Genomic DNA, 22,627 nt, shown 5'->3' with positions numbered 1-22,627 from the left:
GGCTTTTTCGTTTTTATTTATATATAGAACAATCGAGTAGGAACGTGAAAAGTGAAAATTTCTTCACAGCGTGCTTGTGTTTTTCACGCCCGTTCTCTCACCGTGCATTCGAGAAGTTTCTGTAGTCGAAATATTAAGGCCAAACGGCACGAAAATAAGCATAAAAGGCAGCGCTTTGTGAGTCACCAGCGTTAAAAATCCCAGCGATCTGATAAACTAAAGTGCAAATATAAAGTTTTTTAAGTTAATATTAAAGGCAATTGTATAACCATGACCAACAATACAACAACTGCAACGACGGCTGGTGGCGGAGGAGGCGGCGACAATGAAGCCACCAGTCACAAAGATAAAGGAAATGAAGCATTTAAGGCTTCGCAGTGGGCGGAGGCTGCCAAATGTTACAGCACAGCCATTAAACTGGGCGAAAAGCATAAGGATCTGCCGGTGTTTTATAAGAATCGTGCAGCGGCCTATCTGAAATTGGAGCAATATGCCAATGCCGTTGATGATTGCACGGAATCTTTGCGCCTGGCGCCGAACGATCCGAAGGCTTTGTTCAGACGGGCACAGGCATACGAGGGGTTGGAGAAATACGAGGAGGCCTACAAGGATGCCACAGCGTTGTTCAAGGCCGATCCGGGAAATAAGACAGTACAGCCGATGCTTCATCGTTTGCATCAGATTGTGCAGGAACGTGTGGAACGCAATTCGAAGACCTCGAATAAGGTTAAGCAAATGATGGAGTTGACCTTTGATGTGGCTCTGCCTTTGGAGAAGCGACGATCAGGTGCCAATAATCTGGTAGTATTGGCAAGGGAAACAGCGGGTGCGGAGCTGCTCTATAAAGAGAACTGCATTGCAAAAATATCTTCGCTGGCCAAATACGAGAAGGATTCGGAGATTTATGTGAATATGATTCGTGTGGTTGCCGGTCTCTGCGAAAACTCCGTCGACCGTACAAAGGGCGTCCTAAAGGAGTTGGGTATCCCTTGGTTTATGCGTGTGCTCGACCAGAAACATCAGGACTGTGTGTCTACGGCCCAGTTCTGTCTGCAGACAATTATTAATTCGCTATCTGGTCTGAAAAACAAGCCCGATTCAAAGCCCAACAAGGAGCTCTGCGAGAAACACACACGTGAGATTGATACGCTGCTCACCTGCCTGGTGTACACCATTACAGATCGGACTATTTCGGGAGCGGCACGTGACGCAGTAATTGAGTTGTTGACCCGCAATGTGCACTACACGACTTTGTCTTGGGCGGAGCGTCTGGTGGAGGTTCGCGGCCTGTGCCGTCTGCTGGAAGTATGCTCCGAGCTGGAAGATTACAAATATGAGAGCGCTATGGATATAACAAGCTCGTCACGGACCATTGCGTCCGTCTGCCTGGCTAGGATCTACGAGAATATGTACTATGATGAGGCTAAACAACGCTTTACCGATCAGATTGATGAGTTTGTCAAGGATAAGCTTTTGTCGCCCGACATGGAGTCAAAGGTACGCGTAACCGTCGCTATTACTTCGCTATTAAGTGGACCCTTGGAGGTGGGCAATCAGATTGTCGCTAGAGAGGGTGAGTATTTCATTTATCTTTCAAGTCTTATGGCTTGTTTAACTAACGCTTTTCGGATTTTCAAATTTTTACAGGCATTCTACAGATGATTTTGGCGATGGCAACTACGGATGATTTGTTGCAGCAGCGCGTGGCCTGCGAGTGCCTCATTGCAGCCTCCTCAAAGAAGGACAAGGCCAAGGCACTGTGCGAGCAGGGCGTGGATATTCTTAAACATTTATACCACTCCAAGAACGATGCAATACGCGTACGCGCTCTAGTGGGTCTCTGCAAGCTGGGCAGCTATGGTGGCCAGGATGCGGCAATTAGACCGTTTGGGGATGGTGCTGCGCTTAAATTGGCCGAGGCGTGTCGACGTTTTCTGATCAAACCGGGCAAGGACAAGGATATACGGCGCTGGGCAGCCGATGGATTGGCCTACTTGACACTGGATGCCGAGTGCAAAGAGAAATTGATTGAGGATAAAGCATCAATACATGCCTTAATGGACCTGGCCCGCACAGGAGATCAGTCGTGTTTGTATGGTGTGGTCACCACTTTTGTGAATTTGTGCAACGCCTATGAGAAGCAGGAGCTGCTGCCCGAAATGGTGGAACTGGCCAAGTTCGCCAAGCATCACATACCCGAGGAGCATGAGTTGGACGACACGGATTTCATCAACAAGCGGATTACGGTGCTTTGCAACGAAGGAATTACGACGGCGCTTTGCGCCCTGGCCAAGACCGAGAGTCATAATTCGCAGGAACTTATCGCACGCGTTCTCAATTCAGTTTGCAGTTTGCAGGAGCTGCGTGGCAAGGTGGTGCAGGATGGTGGTGTAAAGACTTTGCTACGTCTGGCCTTGGAGGGTACGGAGAAGGGTAAACGACATGCCAGTCAGGCGCTTGCTCGCATTGGCATCACAATAAATCCGGAGGTGGCATTCAGCGGCCAACGCAGTTTGGATGTTATCAGGCCGCTCCTAAATCTGCTCCAACAAGATTGTACGGCGCTCGAGAACTTTGAGTCACTCATGGCGCTCACAAATCTTGCCAGCATGAATGAGAGTGTGCGTCAGCGCATAATCAGGGAGCAGGGAGTGTCCAAAATCGAATACTACTTAACAGAAGATCATTTATATCTGATACGAGCGGCGGCCCAATGTTTGTGCAATCTGATTATGTCCGAGGATGTCGTGAAAATGTTCGAAGGTGAAAACGATCGTGTTAAATTCTTGGCCCTGCTCTGCGAGGATGAGGACGAAGAGACGGCAATGGCATGTGCGGGCGCTTTGGCAATGTTGACTTCAGTCTCAAAGAAATGTTGTTCCAAAATTTTGGACATTGCCAGTTGGCTGAATATCCTGCACACATTGATTGCCAATCCAAGTCCGGCGGTTCAGCATCGTGGCATGGTCGTCATTCTGAATATGATCAATGCCGGCGAGGATATTGCCAAGAAACTGTTCGATACGGATGTTATGGAACTGCTTAGCGGCATGACGCAGCTACCGGATGAGACGCGCGCAAAAGCCCGTGAGGTTGCCATTCAATGTTTGGCCGCTGCGGAAAGGCATCGCATTATAGAGCGTTCAGACGAGGCTGAAATACCGGATGTCTTCGCCGAAGGCGCCAAAATAACAGAGATTGTCGATGACGACTGAACAGAGACCATCTCTACTCCCATTTAGTGCCAAGTCCCCTAGCTTAGATTCGTATGCTATTGGTTTCGCGACATTAATGCCCGCCATTTTCTAACAACTTCATCCTTACCATATCTTTGCCGTCTTTTTATTATTTCAAATGCATAATGTGTATTTTAAAGTGTACTTAATGAATGACTCATAAATATATATTTTATTATTTATGATTTTATAATAAATGCAGCTAGTGTTTGTGTTTAAGTAAAAGAATGGAAACATCTTTTAAAACTCAATTCAATTCATATTTATAAATTGTTCAACTTTGTTTTCATTGATCATCTCTATAAAGCACGAGTATTTACTCGTATATCTAATGTTAAATTTTCTGTGTTTTCATTTTTCTAGGCTAGACTTACCACCATTCAAGACAACTATCAAAAACATTTTTAAATGGAATACATACTTGTATAACGAAATTTTGAAGAAACTAGCAGTACAATGTTGATCATAACTTGCATTTTTTGTGGTTTAAATAATATAGGAAAAATGTTCAAGTACTGCCCAAAAGTTTTAAATAATACATGTACACTAATTTGAAAAAGGATAAGGGTATTAGTGGATTTAATAATCGTCGGTCTAAGGCATTATATGATCCTTATAAAACTTCTGTACCCTTTTCTTGTACGTCCTGCGCTTAAATACTGTTCATGCCTTTATTGTCCGAAGTTCGAAGAGCATAAAAAAAATCGAGATGTAAGGGTTTTTTTTGCTCTTCCTAGATTAATCCTATTTCTAAATAAATAATATAACTCTTAACAAGACTAGCAGATGCTTGCTCACATCTCTTGTTTTTACAATCGAACCGAATGTGTAGTCTAGTTTTTAGTCCATTAAGTCGTTGCCATTGTGATCCTTATCTAAAGTGTTAAATACATAGACTGGCTCAGCTTAACCATGATATAGAAATATAGGGCTTACTTCTTGAGATATTTTCAAATTAGTTCATACTCTTTAGCTGGGTCTCTCATTGTCAAATAAATGCATACGATTAGACTCTTCTTTAAAGACTAGCTATTTGTACTAAGTATAGTATATTGTGCGATCTTTCTGGATTATATTTATGCGCCATCTGCTCTTGAATTCTGCATTCAACAGCCTGGGTTTGAGACACCTTTCGCACAAATTGCTGCTCTTCGCTAGGCACTTTCATTTGCATTGTATGTGTTTGTGTGTATGTGTGTGTGGGATTGTAGAAATTATAAGGCCATATCCAAGTCCATCAACTGTCGTGCCACTTGAGTCAAACATGTTGCCATTGATACCTGAGTACTCGTATGTAGCATGTAGGCCCATTCTGGGCATTGTCACGCTGCCAATTGGGTTAATGTGCATGGCGCATGTCTGACGCCGATGTCTGATGTCTGACGCTGACAGCCAGCCTGGCACTTTGTTCGCTGTTGACAATTGAAAAAGAATCTGCCGCGCGGCAGCCCACTGACGTGCTTAAAGCCTGAAGTCGACTGGCTGGGGCCAAGTGGCAAGTCATATGTTCCATAAAAACCCTGGAGCTACATTGAGAGAAAAATATAACGAGCTGTTCGTTATATATATGTAGAGCAATTAATATCTAAAAAAATATTTTTCAAACATGAATTAATCACAAATCTTAAAGCGAGTGGGGATTCAGGGGCTGTGTTGAAGCTAACTCTGGATGTGGATGTGCAGGATTACATAAATTAAACATTCATCTTTTATATCAAAAACTGCAAATCAATTGAAAATGGGTTCCTAAGGAAGAATGGGGCTGAATGAAATATCGTGATGTAGGGATATGGGAGTGTTAGAAATGCAAATATGACATAGGTTGACGAATGTGTTAGTAGAGTGAAATTAGGAAGATGTTTATGGGCTTGTTTGATATTTATGTCCCAGACGAAAAGCGTATGGGTTAATGTGTTGTATTCAGTGTATCATGAATATCTTTATTTTGTTAAATTCTGTAAATTCTTTTGCGCTTTTCATGCCTGACGATATTTTGAACTAATTTTAGAAGAGATTCCACTTAAATTTCTTAAGCTAAGCTTCTGCTTAATTTTAGAAGAAAGAAAAGAAAATAGCCTGTTCCCACCCCATAGAAAACAAATTTAAAAAAATTAATTGAAAAATATTTAAATAATTAACTAAATTAAAATTTAAAATATTCAACACATGCATAATTGAATTTTAATTTAAGAAGAGATCCCGCTTAAGTCTAAGCTTCTTCTTAATTTTTAGAAGAAAGAAAAGAACATAGCCTGTGGCCACCCCGCAGAAAACAAATTTTAAAAAATTAATTTAAAAATAATTAATTAATTACATTACATGCATATTTAAATTTTAATTTTAGAAGAGATTCCGCTTAAGTTTCTTAAGCTATGCTTCTGCTTAATTTAAGACGAAAGAAAAGAAAATAGCTTGTACTCACCCCGCAAAAAACAAATTAAAAAGAAATTAATTGAAAAATATTTAATTTATTAACTAAACTAAATATAAAATATTCAACACATGCATACATATTTATGGCTATAACTTTCTTCATATTTGATCTATCATGATGAAGCTCGATGAGAAATTCCAAGATATTCGGGATTCATGGGAAATATTCTAGGTCTTATACTTTCTGAGATCCTTGCGTTCATACAGACAGGTAGACGGACATACAGACAGACAGACGGACATGGATATATCGACTCGGCTTGTCACCTCCTTCTGTGTGCTACATACATTCGCACAAAACTATATTAATAGAAGATACCTTTAAATTGAAATTATAGTATATTCGTGCTTATAATATTTTAGTTTACTTCTCTGAGTGTAGCCAAGAAGAAGAGCATCGCGACTTAATGCTGGGACTGTGCGGCTCATCCAGTGGCATTAGTTGGATGGATCTTACAGCTATTTTCCTTTGAAAAGCAAAATGAATTAACGCTACATTAATTTATTTAATCATATTTCATTGTGATTGAAACCACCTGAAATTGAGCAATTTCTATGCGGCATCTTGACGTCTCTGAGAGCTATCCAGCTATACAGCTATGCCCCTCCCCAGTCTCCAGACCCCATTTACCAGGCAGAAGGCAGGGTGTTGCTGCCGGCATGGAGTGCAATTATTTGTGCATTAGAAGACGCCGGCAGCTGCAGCAACAGCAGCAGTCGAGCTGAGTCGAGCTGAGTCGAGTTGAGTTGAGAGAGTCGAGGTGTTTGTTCTTTTCGTACGGTTAATGGCAGTTTAAGTGTTGGCCTCCACATCCATATGGCTAAAATAATTGCGACAAGGAGTTCGCAGCCAATGTGGGAAAATATGTAGCTGGGCGACAATTTTAACATAGATTTAAAAACATTAACAATGCATGAAATGCACTTCAATGCCTTAAATGAAAATAATACACCACAGCCATTCATACATACTGTTTGTATGCATTTATGTGTATTGTTTGGCGCCCCACAAAAAAGGAAACATTTGAAAAATGATATTAAAACGGTGGCGAGTGTTCCCAAAATGGCAACCCACGCAGTTGTCTCTGAGTTGCTCAATGGATGCCTTAAATGTGAAGACAGCCATGGCCGTAGCGAGGGGGGTGCAAAGCGGGCAGCTGCCCCACCTAGATTCTGAACGGATCAAAAATTTTGCAGACAAATTTGAATTTGTGCCGCATTGTACAAAAATCACGAAAAAATACATCCATTTTATGGCTACGGTTAATTTATCAGCTAGATTGTACTGATTGAACTGTCGAAACAAAATGATTTTAGATTTCTTTATCTGCCATAACGTTCTTTTGATAACTGCCCCGACCCCAGATACGGCTCCTATTCTATTTTAGCTTCTTTTTAGAAAATTAACTGGAGTTGATACTATAAATTGATTTCCAAACTGAGAGCAGCACCCATTAGAAAAATTACATATTTTTCTAACCGTTTGCACGCCACTGTTTTTTTTTCGCAGCCGGTGTTATTAATCTAGATTTCAATCATTTTAAAGTATGTACACGTATGTACTTCTATATACGAGTATATAAAAATTTATCATTTATGTAAGAAAACATAATTTCAAATTCTTAAATTTTACACTCTCGATGTCGCACTCTCGATGTCGCACGGTCCAAATTTATATTAGTTCCACGATCACAAATCTTCTTATTTTTTACCAAGTTTTTTTACATTTTATTTCATTTGAAATTTGAAATTTTCATTATTTTGAATATCGTTTTTCCCTATTTTTCATGTGTTTTTTGTATAGTGGAAATAATTTGATAGTAAAAAATCGACCAAAAATCGGCCCCCCTGGACTAAATCCTGGCTACGCCCATGAAGACAGCCCAAGTGGGCGGCGGGGATGTGTTGGATTTAGTGCGACAATATCCATTGCCAATGAGCAGCTTTAAAAAAAAACAACTTATTAAGACATACAATGAAAGACTGATAGTTTGAATACTCTTCCAACAGAGAAGATAGAAATCTTCAAACGTTCAACTTTGGTTTCTTAGAGATTTTTAAATGTAGAATAGCAACAGAATTATCCGATCTGAGGTATAGATAGCAAATGTTGTCAGTAATAATGATATTTAATATTCGACTCTATAAAACTTTAATGCAAAGTTTGGAGACTCTACGTGCTATAATATACTCTGAAGCAATCTGCTCCTTCGCTTACAACACTCAAATATTGGGTGGTAAAGTTTAAGGGTCGACAAAAAGAGTTGACAAACAAAGCAATGGTCCAGAAAACCCACGAAATGGCATTCAATGGCCGCCGAGTTGGCAGAATTGATAGGCATTTCAAAAAGTGCTGTACTTCGCATATTGACAAATAATTCGGATAACAAAAATCTGTGCCACGATTGCTCACACTGGAACAAAAAATCACAACAAAGTCTAGTTTTTGTATCGATTTATAACCATGGATGCAACTTGGTTCCATTACTTTACACCTAAGACGAAGGTACAATGAAAACAATGTCTCAGTCCATACTATAGTTTTAAAGAAAGCGGACGATGTTAGTTTTATCTGCAGGCAAGAACTTGGCTTCAGTTTTTTGGGAATAATTTTATTTGATTATCTTCCGTAAGAACTTATTGCAACATAGACTTTAAAATAAGAATCGACCAAGTCGATATACTTGTATAATCGTATTGCTCTAATAAATAACTCCAAAATTAATTAACACATATTTCTGGATTTCAAGTCGATATATAATCGTACAAATCCAAAATTAGCTGACACATATTTCTGGATTTTCACAATCAACATATACATAAGTAACGACTCTTCTCACCTGTAACAAATTTTTCGAACAATTGAAGATACTCTCTTGGGAAAAAGTCGATATATAATCGTACAAATCCAAAATTAGCTGACACATATTTCTGGATTTTCACAATCAACACATAAGTAACGACTCTTCTCCCCTGTAACAAATTTTTCGAGCAATTGAAGATACTCTCTTGGGGAAAAGTAATGCGGTGTGCATTTCTGTGGAGTTGTTCATTGAAATTGCCGGAGATTCGATGTCCAAATGTGGAAGTGGCAAGCATCTGTTGTATCAATGGGTCAGATTAGCGTCTGATACAACACTTGGGTGCGTTTGGGGTCAAACCGCAGCGGCAGCAATAGCGGTTGGACTCAAAGCCATAAGCCGAGATCTCTTGACAAATGGACAAATGGAAGACTTACAACTTAATGTGCTTAATACGCACAAATCTGCAATGGGACGCGAAGGAAACTTTCAATTTCGGTTAATTCGCTTGAATGGAAAGGCAAGCGAATCAGTGAGGAGACGTGTCTAAGACGGGCTTAAGGTAAACAAAAGCTGATTGAAAAGCCAATGAGAAAAGCAAAACAAACGAGCGTTGACAAACAGAAGAACTTTCCAACAGGCCGGCATGTGAACATGGAAGATGGGAAATCAACTGGCCACGATTTGTCAACCAAAGTAAAAGTTTTGACATATCATACATATAGGAAAAAAGTCTTCAGCCATTTATACCGACTTTAAGCGTGCGCCGCCAATAACAGAAAAAGTGCACTTGCCTGCATTTATGTACCAATCACTAATGATCATTAAATGCGTAAACCAAAAATGAAAACGAGACGCAGGCGCAGATGCTTGTCATTGTACAGTGGTGCTGCAGTCAAACTTATTGGGTAAAATTATTACTTTGTTTTTTAACAAACAAATACTGTACAGAACTATATTTATCAACATTGTTGATATTTTTCGATAGTAGTCGTATGTTTGAGATTAGTCTATTTGCTTAAAAATGTTTATGTGTTTCAAAAGTATGTTATAGATTACTAGATTTGATTAGGATATTAATTTTAAAAAAAATTCAAACAAGAGTGAATTAATTGACTATAAAAACATCCTTTGCTGGTGCCAGTATCTTTATTCTAAGATAGATCGAATTTGGATTCAAATTAAAGGTATATGTAAATTAAAAGGTATATGTAAAGATTAGTTTAATAGAGTTGTGAAATTGTGATATGGGAGAGAATCCGAAAAAAAACATAATCTTGTGATGCCTAAGGATTAGATGAGTCCACATATCAAGTTTGGTTGATGTAGGCTCATCTGTTTTCGAAATACAAGCGTTCGGACGGACAGATCGATTTGATTTGTCATTCTGATCAAGAATATGTATATTATATGAGGTCCGGATTTCAATTTTAATTTCATTTCTAAATGGTACGAAAAAAATTCTAAAATTGAAGAGTCTAAAAATGGGCTCTACTTTATTCTAAAATCTTCGCTTTGACAATAATTCTATTTTTTTCAATAAGATTCCATTTCTTTGAATATTCTAGATATTTGAATCTGTTCGAACTTTACATTGGTTTTTGTTTGAATAGTTTATCTTAAGACCAGTTGATTGGACAAGTCCTATTGTATATGTCTTAACGGATAAGTAATTGATTGGCTATTAAAGTATTTCAACAACAGCTGCTTTGGTAGGGTCTGATTTTTCGTTGGGTACATTATCGGTTGATATAGACTGTGACGTCATGTTGCGTTGAAATCGAATCTATACCACAGTGCCTGATTGGATTTGTAACTAGTATTTCGATTTTTGGTTCGATCAACATTAGACATTTTGTCCTAATTACGCGCAAACAAACTGTATAGCAAAGCAGTCCCCAGTGGCCGGTGGCTAGTGGATGAATCTGGTCAAGCGTTGATTGGCGACGCATGCGCAACTTCACTTTCCATTTAATCTTGTTTATGCGCCGCAGCCACAGCCGTTGCAGCGACGCTGGCTTCAACGCCGACAGCGATGGAGACAGAAACAGAGACAGCGACAGCGACGCACAATTTGTCGCGCGCTTCGCATGAAAATCGAAAGCCGATTTTCATGTCAATATTTTGTTTAATAAACTGCGCGAAAGCATGTAAGCATGTATGGGTGTATGAGTGTGTGTGAGTGTGTGTGTGTGTGTGTGTGTGTGTGTGTAAGCGTGTATGTCTGCGCATGCGGAAAATATGCAAATTACGAGCAGGCGGGACAGTTTAAAGTCAACTCCAAGGCATTGCGTTCATTGTGAGTTGCAGGTTGACCGATTGCACGAAAGTGCGGCGAAAATGAAAGTTGTAGAATGTTTCACTCGCCGTCACATGAAAAGTGCAAGTAGTCTGCGTTTTTTTTTACCGGTATGGTATATATACACTGATAGAAAAATGCGACTCGAACGTGTTTAAATTTCGTCTCGAATCGCGCTTGTAATTTCAAGTGTTATATCTAATCGATTTTGTCAAAACCAAGTCCAATCTAAAAGAGTTTCATTTTAAGAACTATATAGCCTTTCAACAAAATCAAGCAATGCAGATTCACAGCCGGACTAGAAAAAGTTCATGGGCAGCCACGCATGTGAAGAAGCTGCGCATATAGCACAGATATAGCAGATATAGCTATAGCAGTATTGGAACACATCCTTGGTTACTCCAGCACCCATAACAAATACCTCAATCCTGCCTCCTAAAAGTAGGCGAAAAATGCTCGGACCAGCAGCATGCTGACCATAGCAATATAGTGCTCTCCAAATTGAACTCCAAAATCTGGCAGCACTGAGGTTAGTGCCCAGTCAGTCTGTAAATGGCGGTCGGCCGGATTTATCTATTCTTAAACTAATCCCATAAGATGAATATAAGAAGTTTTATTTTATTGCGAGTATGCTTATATCTCACACTCAGCAGCTTTCATGCTCCTCTAAATTTAATGGTAGACTTTATTTAGTTAGTTATTGCAACGAATTTTGGAAAATGTAAAAGAAATTCATTAGATCCGGGTATAACTATTCTACACAACTATTATTAAAGTATTTAAGTTTTTTGAATCAAATCCATGTGGAAAATTCATTTCGTAACTTATGGAAACGAATTTAGGAAAATGGAAAACAAATTCCTTAGATCCGAGTAAAGCTATTCTATACTACTAATATAAAAGTATTTAAGTTTTCAAAATAGATTTTGTAGCTTGAAATGTTATTTAAACATTTATTAATGAAGCTTTTAAAATATATTGAAGTAGAAAAACAATTGGGTACAACAAAATTTTCGCTATTTCGCTCTGTGTATAAATATACACACATACATACATACTTGTAGCTAAAGTTGATGTAAGACGTCTGCAATCTCTAGTCGGCCAACATGCAGCCAGGATGCACGAACTTTCGCTGCAGCCTCAAACATTTGTCAACATCAACAGCTAGATGTGTGTCCATGATCGGAGCGAAGAACGTAAGAGACTGGTTGATAACCCCCCCGTCCATATTTTCGACCAATCTATTGTAGAAGAGGGAACAAACGTTGACAGAGCCTCTTTGCTCATGAACTATATATATAAAAGGTGGGGATATGATAGACATCTATTTATTTACATATATGTATTATAAGTAGACATCTATTTATTTATACTTATGATAGACATATATTTATTTAGATGATAGACATATATTCATTTATATGAAATACATCTATTTATTTATTCCGTACTTATTAATGCTATAGTAGTCTATACCGAAATTATTTATGTACTAAACTGGAAAGTAATTTGTTAGCCATTCAATCGAAAACTTCGTTAATGCTCGTAGTTTGTTGTTGTTTTGATTCCATTATCTAGGATGGCATTATCTCTCACCGCGTTAATGAAATCAAGGCTACGTCCACATACATACATAGTTTGTATATATTTTTGATTTTGGACAATTTACCACAACGTAACGTTTTCTGTGGACTTGTTCAACGTTTTCCGTTGTCAAGCGCACATTTTTAAGGCCGTGTGAAAAAATAACATGAAATGCCAACTAACATCCGCACTGGGACTACTTTTTAAGTGTCAAAGGAATTACTAGCTGACACGAAATTACGGCAAATGACAAAAGATTTATGTTAACTATGTACATTTCTTAACAGATTTTAAATTAGGTAATTACATAATAATTACATATTTATTTAAAATATTAGCTGTCCTAATTAATGAAATAGATGGCTTCGATTATAAAGAAGTAAGAAACGTTGTCTAGCATTGAATGCAAAAGGGCCAAGTGGGTTTCTGCTTGAAAAAAAAAGGCGGGCAATCAAATGGAAACGTGGAAACTTGTTGCCAGCGATAGGTAAAAATTTTGAATTTATATCAATTACCACACATACGATAGTTTGGCTCTTTAGATAGAGGGCCGATGCCAATGCACACACACACAGACACACACACACACACACACACACACACACACACACACATACAGACATAGTGAGGGGGAAAATATGCTAAGCATGTCGCAAAACATTGCGGCCCATTAGCAACATGGGCCTTCAGGCTTGGGCAATGGGCAACAATGTTGCAAATGTTTTGTGGCTGTCGATATGTTGCTGTTGTGGTTGTTGCTGCAGCTTCGTGCGCCCGCTAATGACATTTTTGCATTGCACTGAATGATAAGAAATAATTGAAAAGATTGCTAGCCATTTGAATGGGCCCTCTCGACAGCGGCAGCCAAAGGAAGCTGTAAGACAGAGAAACCATTCAGAACTGATAGTTGGCCAAGGGCCATAATTAGCCAAGCTCATAGAAATTTATGTCGATTGCAGGCCTTTTGCCAATGATTTAGTTGGGGCGTTTGTTGCAGCACCGGAGACCACACATCGTCCAAACTCAATGGTCATTAGCCATGCTCGTACGTGTATGTGTATGTCTGTTCGACAATTACTTTAAATATGCATTTTGTTTTTGTTTGGCAAACACAAATCTACAGTTGCGAATGCATTTTCCTTTTATCCATTTGCGTTTTCATTTCAGCTTGTCAGCCACTGAGCTTGCAGTTTTGCCTTAATGGTTTCTTTTGACTTTTACTCGCCTTTCATTGACTTTCTTCTCCACAATTTTCACAGGAAAAATTGTTTCTTTTTGGGCGTTACATGCAGAAAAATATGTGTGCGACAGCTGCCTAATCGAGAGACCGCTAAGACAACAAATTACCGGCCAAGCTAAAGCTATTTGCCGTGTAATATTTGCGTGAAGAGGCAAATATAAATATAATATTGGAAAATATTAATTAGTTTACTTTGGAAACTTGTTCTGCTCGCCTATAAATGTTCAATAACTTTTACTTTTAAAACATTCATATTTGTGATTTTCCACTGTCTCGGAAAATGTAATCTTTTAGCACCTGTTTTTTTTTTTTATTAGGCCTCAAATTATGCGCCATTAAATTTTTAAGTGTTAAAATTTTAATGATGAGCCCTGCACAGCCATTAGAATAGTCAATATTTTTACATTCGTATCCGTTCTTATCGGTAGATATTATCAAAATATCAAACTGTGAGCGGCCTAAAGGCTAGACTTCCCTTTAATTATGCCATTTTGGACCTTTTTATGTGCAAACTTTAGCACTTTTATGAGCATCGCTTGTTCGTTCGTTCGTTCGTTGGTTCGTTGGTTTTTTAATGTGTTTGGCAACACATGCCCGCATTCTGGGGCTATCCATGTACGCAATGCGCTCATTAGCGTGCAGAGACTGAACTGAACTGGACTGGACTGGGAGACTGGGGCCGCGCACCTTTTATGAGTGCCAATAATATCAACAGCGCTAACAACGGCGATGCAAGCGCGACCGTCTCATTATAATGGGCGGCACTTTATTTAAATGCGCGCACGGCACATCATTAACAAGGCAAACGCAAGGATGGCGATGACGATGTGGCTACCTCTGAGGATGTGGATGTGGATGAGGATGCGTGTTGCTCTATTAGCTAGCTGCGGGCCTTTTGCATGCCTGGGACCGCACGCACTAGCGAACGATTTCATAATATCTCAATTGATGCCAACATTCGTTCGTTGTGTTGTGTTGTGTTCGTTCTCCGCTCTCCTGTCTCCTGTCTCCGTTCGCCATTCTCCGTTCTCTGGGCCATTGGCTCTTCAATTTTTCTATGCTCTTGGCTGCTGGTCAACTGCTGGCGGCTGCTGTCTACTGCCGGCGCCTTAATTGGTTTCTCAGAATCGCATGCGAGCCCTTTCTTCTATGCGCGAGTAATGTACACTCAGGAAAATGGAACAATTCTTAAACAATTTTGGAGGACTAGCATATAAGTATATACTTGTATAAAGCGTAATTATTCCTATTTTGTATGGCTGGTAAAATCCCTGAAAGCTAAAACGCTAATCAATCTGTGTACAAATTTCGTTGGAAAGGTCTGTAAACAGGCTTTTTAATAAGTTTGGATCTACTATATTCGAAAGTTATATAACTCGTAGGACAAGTTGATTATATTTGCATATTCTTTAGCTTAGAGTAATGATGAGACATTTTTATAAGCATTTTGTTTCCGAAAATTGGTTTAGTTGGCGTTTTGTATCTTTTAAATTTTAAGCATTTGATCAATTGTGGGAAAGTACTCTATATTTTAAAAAGCATTATTGAAAAGAATTTTCAAATTCGAAAACATTGCAAACATTTCAAAGGATACACCTAATTCATAGTTGTAGAACTAAACAGGCTTGGTTTGTTCAACACAATATTGAGATCACAATTTTTAGTCGCCACTAAGTGGCTTACATTATCTTTTTTTTTTACATACACCCAATTCTGTTTTTACATGGTTTTGATTTAACACGTATGAAAATAAATAATTTTATATATGGTTGCACGATATTATTCCATTTAGCACGATTCAAAATAACATATGATCACTGCATTTTTTACACCGCTTTTTCTGGAAGCAATCTACCGTGTAAAATCGGAATTCGGTGTATTATAATAATTTTTCATTCACTTTCTTTCTAAATGGCCTCCCATTTAGCTTTTCGCAATCCCCTACTTTTTAATTTCAAATTGAACTTCAATCTTCATATCTCTAAAAAAATTGTAAGGTTGTTCCAAAGAATTCAGTGATCCCTAAGCTCGACTAAGCTACTTTACTTTTCTTTTGTAGGAAAATGCTTTGATATGGTTCATGCGTCTGATATCCACAAGATCGTGTTGAATTGGCTCTGAAATAATTTGTTCTTTATGCCTTTCATTAAACTAGGATTTAAATCATCCTTTTTAATTATTCGCCCCTAGCAAATCGCAAGACGGTCTTCGGTGTTGTATTCTTTCACGAATTGATTGTCGACTTAATTTCCTATTTAGGCTCCTTAGGCTGTATTAAAATGTTTTCATTATTTAACCTACATAGAGAGCTTATGCCTGTCGACATACCCGTAAAATAAAATAAATGTCGAATGAACATCATTCCTTCGTATTCGTATAGAAACGCCTATGGTTGTATATACATATGTCCACAATAAAAGGAAATAAATGAAACTATTATAATAAACAAACGGGAACTAAAGTATTTAAATAATTAAAATAAATATAAAGATCTATTAAAGTGATTAAACAACTTGCATTAAAAGCAAATAATTTGACAAAAAAAAAAAAGAAAAAAGCACAACTTTTTATTACTACTTTTGCAGCATAAGCATCACCTCTAAATGCCAACCTATATTTTTTGCGTGTATCTATTTGAGTGTGTTTAGGTGTGTGTTAGTGCTTTGGACTATTATGCGGCTGGTTTTATACCTGCTAATTAAGGTCGTCAGCGTCGGTCCGCGTTTGTGCGTTTGCAAATTACGCAGCAATTGACAGTAGAGGGGCATGCTTAGAGGGGCGGGGTGGTGGTTTGCGGGACGATGCACAGCTTAATTGCGTGCCTGAGCCGCAGTGCTTGCTAAACTGTAGAGTGTGACTGAGGATGGCAGCGTTTTCATTTTCATTAGCTGTGCACAAGAATTTTCCGATTGAACAGGTTTTGGGGCTGTCTTCAAACGAAAGACTTAAGACACAAGACAAGCTTGTGCGCGCACACACGCGCACACACACACACACATGCGCACGCAGACGCACACGCACACAATTAAACGCCCATTAAGACATTAATTTTAAGGCCGGTCACATCAATCAAATATATATATGAACACGAAGATGTCAGTCCGATGCTTCCGTTCCGTACCGTTCATCCTTGACATAAATTTTCAAATATTTATTTCCATGCGTCATTATCGAATTCAAAGCCCTCCAAAATGCACATCAAAGTCAAGCAAATGGCAAATGTTTTACAAATTGCAGACAACCCACAGTGTCCGCATTATTGAAACAAATTATGTGCTATTATTATATTTATTTTGTTTCTCCAACAGACACAACACACAACCTGCCGCCTGCCTTTGCATTGAAATGAAATGAAAGTTGACCACAGAAAACAATTGAATCATGTAGTACATATGTCTGTTTGTACTCGCATTTAATTTATGAATTATTTGGCAGCCTTCGCCCACAATCATTTTTTTATATAAGATATTTGCCTACTAGTGTGTATACACACATTTAATTGCACGTATATCTGACAGGTATATGCTCCCCAACAAAAAGAGAGATACAAATTCGCATTCGACCGCAGACTGAATTACAATTTTAAATCAAATCATACATTACACACCAAATTAGACAACGAAGCTTCAATAAGCAGCAATCAAAAGTCTTTTGGAGCTTACTGAAAACAAATTGTCCGTGCCTATGCGTTAGATAATTTAATTTTGGCATAAAATTAAATCCAATTTCTTAGGCAAATGGAGAAGAGGGCAAAAATATTAAAAGCACCGAAAAAATACAAGTATTTTGATTAATTTTTAATCGAACAGATGTTGAGGAAAAGAAGAAAATAAATTGAGGGATTTGTCATTAGGTTCTGTCTAGTCAATAATTGAATGACGCGTCACATCATTGTCTTCATCTTCTTCTATTACCTGTTTATTCGGATACTAGAATTACGCGTATTCAAAGAAAATCTATTATAGTAATGGCTTTGTGTCGATCAATTCGGATATAAACCCAAAACATTATCTCAACTATCAACAGCAGCGGTATCAGCTACCTCAGCGCTCTAAGCTCCCCTCATTCGCGGACTAAAATGTCTGAAGAATGACCCATCGTGTTCTTCCTAGGAAGGCGCTAATAACAGTCGAATAACAGTCGAATAATAGATTCGGTGCTCCAGCATCGGAGGTTCCAATTGCAGCAGGAAAATAAATAATGCCTCAAAAATATGTACGGTTTTAAATATTTTTAATGAATATTTCCTTGCTATTACTTATTAAATTTATTAAACTATTTGTTCTTGGATGAATACTTAGTCTATTATAATGTAATATACTTTTTTTCTGCTGCAATCAAATTGTTTATCTCATTGTAGTTATTCCTAACAATTCTTCTAATCCCAACACAGTATACGCTCGGGTTTAGAGAGCTAGAGCATGCATAAACAAGAAAGGAATGCTAAAGTCGAGCAGGCTCAACTCTTAAATACCCTGTACCACCCCACAAAAAATTAATTAAATTAATTTTATTAAATTAATTAATTTAATTTATTTCATTAATTAATTTAATTTAATTAATTAACTAAATTAATTTAATTAATTAACTAAATTAATTTAATTAATTAACTAAATTAAATATAAAATATTCCATGCATGCATAGATACATTTACATTTACATCAGAATCGTGCCTTATGCGTGTTTGTGTACTTGTACATATGTATGTATGTGTGCATTGGGCCTGGTTATATGGCTATAACTTTCTTTCCGATCATTCTATCATAATGAAACTTGGTATACGGATATATAATTACTAACCTAATGTGACTACCAAATTTTAGTTCAAAATTCCAAGAATTACGGGAGGTATAGAAAATCAGTAATAGGGGGGGAGTGGGGGGGCGGATCAGAAAAAATGAACAAACTCGTCCTTTCTCGGTCTCAGGAGAATCTGTATACCAAGTTTGGTTATTCTAGCTCTTATACTTTCGGAGATCCTTGCGTTCATACAGACAGACAGACGGACAGACAGACGGACAGACAGACGGACAGACAGACGGACAGACAGACGGACAGACGGACAGACGGACAGACGGACATGGCTATATCGACTCGGCTTGTCATGCTGATCAAGAATATATATACTTTGTGGGGTCTACGAAGCCTCCTTCTGTGTGTTCCATGTGCACTCGCACAAAACTAATATACCCTTGTACCCTTTGGGTACAGGGTATAAAAATATGTACAAAAATTAAATGAAACGTATGTAAGTTGAGTTCGAAGCCAATTTTTGGGTCTGCTCCAACCTTTGGGGCAGGCGCACGTGTTAAGCAGTTAAGCTGACAGACAGACAGACAGGCGGGCGGACAAACCTCTTTAGCTAACGCGCCCACAGCAAGTTGTTGCACGCCGCACACACCTCGCCATGCAACGTCTTTTCAGCAATAATTTTTGCGTACCGAAAATTATTAGCACTTTGTTATTTGGGAACACTTTGCGGGCCACGCCTCTTTCTTGTACGCATTAGCACTAAATTCTTCAGTGAGTTTTATGCGCGGCAACACACTCCCTATGTCTGGCAACATTGTGGCCAAGCACAGTTTGTTGCTGCTAGTCAGCAACATGCGGAAATGTTGCCCAGACAATTTGTCAAGCTGGAAACATTTTTGCATCGCGCTTAGGCCAAGACCACGAATGACAACAGCAACAACAACAGCAGCAGCAGGCAACAGTGACGATGACTTCGACATGCGACGCTAGCCTTAAAAGGCGTTTTGGGTGTAGGAAGTGTTTGTGCAGCGCGCAACGTGTGTGGCAGACGTGGCGGCCTTTCAGCCTTCCAGCCGCCAGCTACCAGTCTTCGTTCAGTAATATTTGATGAAATCATTTTGGCATTTGCACTTGACACATCTCGCCATCGATCCGGTCGTTGGCCGCATCTGTCACAAGCCTGCACCTGCCGGAAATGCCGGCTGGCATCTCTTATGCAATTTGTCGTTCGTCACACGCTGCGTATGCGTGCTATGTGCTTCCGCCTAGGCGTTATGGCGTCTCTTGGCCTTTCACATCAACTTTGACCAAGAGAAAAAGTGAAAAAGGCCAAGTGTTATGGGAAAATGTTAACTCAAGCGATGCAGTTAATCCTTCATAAAATAAGTTTAGCTACAACCCCCTTAGGCTTAGGTATTTGCTATCTCAGATAGTTGCCTAATTTGTATACAAATAATAGCAAAAGAGTACAACAAATATTTGATTTGAATAATTAAAATAAAATGTTGAAGATGTGAAGGAAAACACATATATTTTAATATAAATAAACGGCAAAGGTAAAATAGCGGTATAAAAAATAAATATAAAATCGAATAGCATATTTTTACAAATGTTTAAGGAATCTGTTGTAACACTTTAATGTCCTTAAAGGGCTACTTATAGAGCAATTCGACGGTTCAACGACAACGACGAGCCAAGTTTCGCGAAAAAGTGTTTGGCTGGTGACCCCAGCTGGCTGTTTGGCTGCCTCTTTGCTGACTCACTCGCTGACAACTGCTACAAGCAATTACAATAACCGCAATGAACTTTGGCAACAGTTGACACCAACAACATCAACAGCAGCGCCAGCAGCAGCAGTGGCAGCAGCAGTAACAACGACACCAACAACAACAATAACAAATACAAGGTACGAGTGCAACGGCGTCTTCACCTTCGACTTTAACACTTTGCTGCTTTCCTCAGACTTTTCACTTTCTTTCTTTTTTATCTCATTTTATTGAGCGCTTCTTTTTTGTATTCGTCGTCCAAAAATGCACGAAACTTGCCACATGACAAGAGATTTTCGTGTTTTCTTGCTGCTGCTGCTGTTGCTGTTGTAGTTGTTGTTGCTGTTGTTGGGGCTGCTGCAAAAATGCAAATTGCAAGCGTGTGTCGCATTATTGACGCGACGCGACGAGATGCGATGCGACGCGATGCTTCCTCGAGGGCGGCAGTTGGCGGCTGCATCACGTAATTAACATAAGTTGTTTGCTACGGCGTGTTGTTGTTTGTGCCATTGATGTTGTTGTTGTAGTTGTTGTTGCAGCCGTTGCGGCTCGGTGAAATTTCAAACGTTGCACATTTCGCTTGAGCTTTCGTAATGAGGAAACAAATGTTGCCACTTCGACTATGACGGCGACTGTGTCTTTATGTCGGCTGCTTCATCTGTTTTTGCCTCTGCCCCTTCGTCTGCCCCTGCTGATAAGCCACTGCCATAAAGCCACAAAATGCCAAGTCATTGCACCCACTAGGGTATAGGTTTCATCTGCTCCCACACCATAGCCGATAAAGAGAAAAATGAAAGTGCGTTGCATGCCAAATCTCTGACTTGAGCTGTCCCGAAAACCTTAAATGATTTATACAATGCTTTCGGAAAGATAAATAAGTATCTTAAGCGATATGGGGGAAAACTATCAATTATTTTGTGTGCCTTCCATGGGAGTACAAGTATGTCGCAGCAATAAGTTTGCTACTTAATTGAGTTATTTACTTATTAGTTTCTAAGTCAATTTAGAAAAACGAAAACTTTAATTGTTATTATTATTTCAGAATACGCTTTCTATTAATTCAATATTTTTATCGTTCGATCTTTGTTTAATTACTTGTTTAATTAATTTGTATTACCATTTGTTTTAAAAGTGGAATTAAGAAATTTCAACTTAGAAAATTATGTGCATCCTGCATATTAATAACAATGGCTTTTTACAGGGCCATGACCTAATTATTGATCTATAGAAGGGTGGATCGATAACGGGTAAAGTCTCCTTAGTTTTCTTATGGTGATACTGTGCTTGGGTGGTAGTTCTGAGCCTTGCTATTTTGTCTATGATGTCAGGAGCACCCAGTTCGTTAAGAATGTCTTCATTAATTTTGAACGAATGAACTTTTGAGAATGCCCCAATGCTATGTTTTGGAATCTGGACGGATATGCGAATCATTTTTGGGAAGTTAAAGCAGTTACAGAAGTTTTCTTCAACGTGTATTTATTATTAAATTTTATCATAATTTCCAAATTACCAAACCACATTTATTTAAATGGGTTTAAAATTCAGGTGGAATATCTCTGGTAAAGTAATTTAAAAAAAAAAAAGACTCTTGAGACTTTCTAATAAAGTTGAATTTTTTACATCCTTTGAAGCAATTATTAGATAGTCCAGTTTATTTCAAAACAATATTTGTGGTAAATCAGTTTTAGATTCCCACTTTGTGTCAATTGTATAGACAATCGTAGATTTTGGAGTACTTGTTAATTCCAAATTAAGCTTCAAACTATTTGATTAAGATCTTGTAATTTTTAAACTCTAGCCCACAAAATTTCATGAAGATCCTATTTTGATAAGTTACTGTTGAGATGCTGCAGCCAACCTCGACAGTAAAAACTAAATGTTTCGAGTCCAGTGCTGTATTAGCTTTACTCCAAACGTTTGCTCTTTCATCTTTGCTTGCCAATATATAATATATTTATTTATTTCTTTAGGCACATTTGCAAATAAGACTTGCTACCACAAATAAATTTCTTTCCCTCTATGTAGTGGGTTTTTCGCTTATAATTTTATCATAATTTAAAGTTCTTATAACTGTTAACTGTTATAACTGTTTTTTTTTAAGTTCTTACTAAAATTTGTCTTTTAAATAAACTAAACCTTTATTAAAAAAATACACTTCTCAAAAATCGTGTCAAGTTCGTGTGCCAAGTCTTTTGTTTGCATTGCCATTAAAAAGTGAAAATAACTGAAATTTAGCACTTAGTATCGATGCTGGATGCTTTAGAACGGCCAACACCCCGCTTCAGATATAGTAGTTGTATAGTCACAAGAGCCGCTGTGGCTGCAACATCTGCGAAATGTCAATTGCTTGGCTCAAGCACCAAATAGACGGGACGTGCTGCAATTTCAATAAGCCAAGACATAATGGCCAAGGCTCGATGGCTAACTGAGAGGTTGCTTGGAAGGCAGTCAGCCAGCCAGGCAGGCAGACTGGCGGATAGGCAGGCGGACGGGTGGACAGACGAAGAGGGCTGAT

General features: G+C 38.5%; 1 protein-coding gene across 1 annotated transcript; it reads left to right on the top strand.

The window, feature by feature from the left end:
- Window positions 1–6: 6 nt before the first annotated feature.
- On the top strand, window positions 7–3,433 carry LOC115623520 (protein unc-45 homolog B). The gene is made up of 2 exons (XM_030517901.1): window positions 7–1,573; window positions 1,648–3,433. The coding sequence occupies exons 1-2, from the start codon at window positions 271–273 to the stop codon at window positions 3,213–3,215; spliced, it is 2,871 nt and encodes a 956-aa protein (XP_030373761.1). The 5' UTR covers window positions 7–270; the 3' UTR covers window positions 3,216–3,433.
- The last annotated feature ends 19,194 nt before the right edge of the window (window positions 3,434–22,627 follow it).

Source organism: Scaptodrosophila lebanonensis, unplaced genomic scaffold (assembly GCF_003285725.1).
Source record: "Scaptodrosophila lebanonensis strain 11010-0011.00,11010-0021.00 unplaced genomic scaffold, SlebRS2 tig00000053-arrow-pilon, whole genome shotgun sequence".
Taxonomy (NCBI): Eukaryota; Metazoa; Arthropoda; class Insecta; order Diptera; family Drosophilidae; genus Scaptodrosophila; species Scaptodrosophila lebanonensis.
The sequence above is the reverse complement of the archived record's forward strand: the minus strand, read 5'-3'. Positions and strand labels throughout refer to the sequence as shown.

Bases quoted from the DNA above. Each gene is read 5' to 3' on its own strand.
- LOC115623520 (XM_030517901.1), top strand. From the start codon at position 271: ATGACCAACAATACAACAACTGCAACGACGGCTGGTGGCGGAGGAGGC. The intron at 1,574-1,647 runs GTGAGTATTTCA...AAATTTTTACAG, and splicing joins TCAGATTGTCGCTAGAGAGG to GCATTCTACAGATGATTTTG.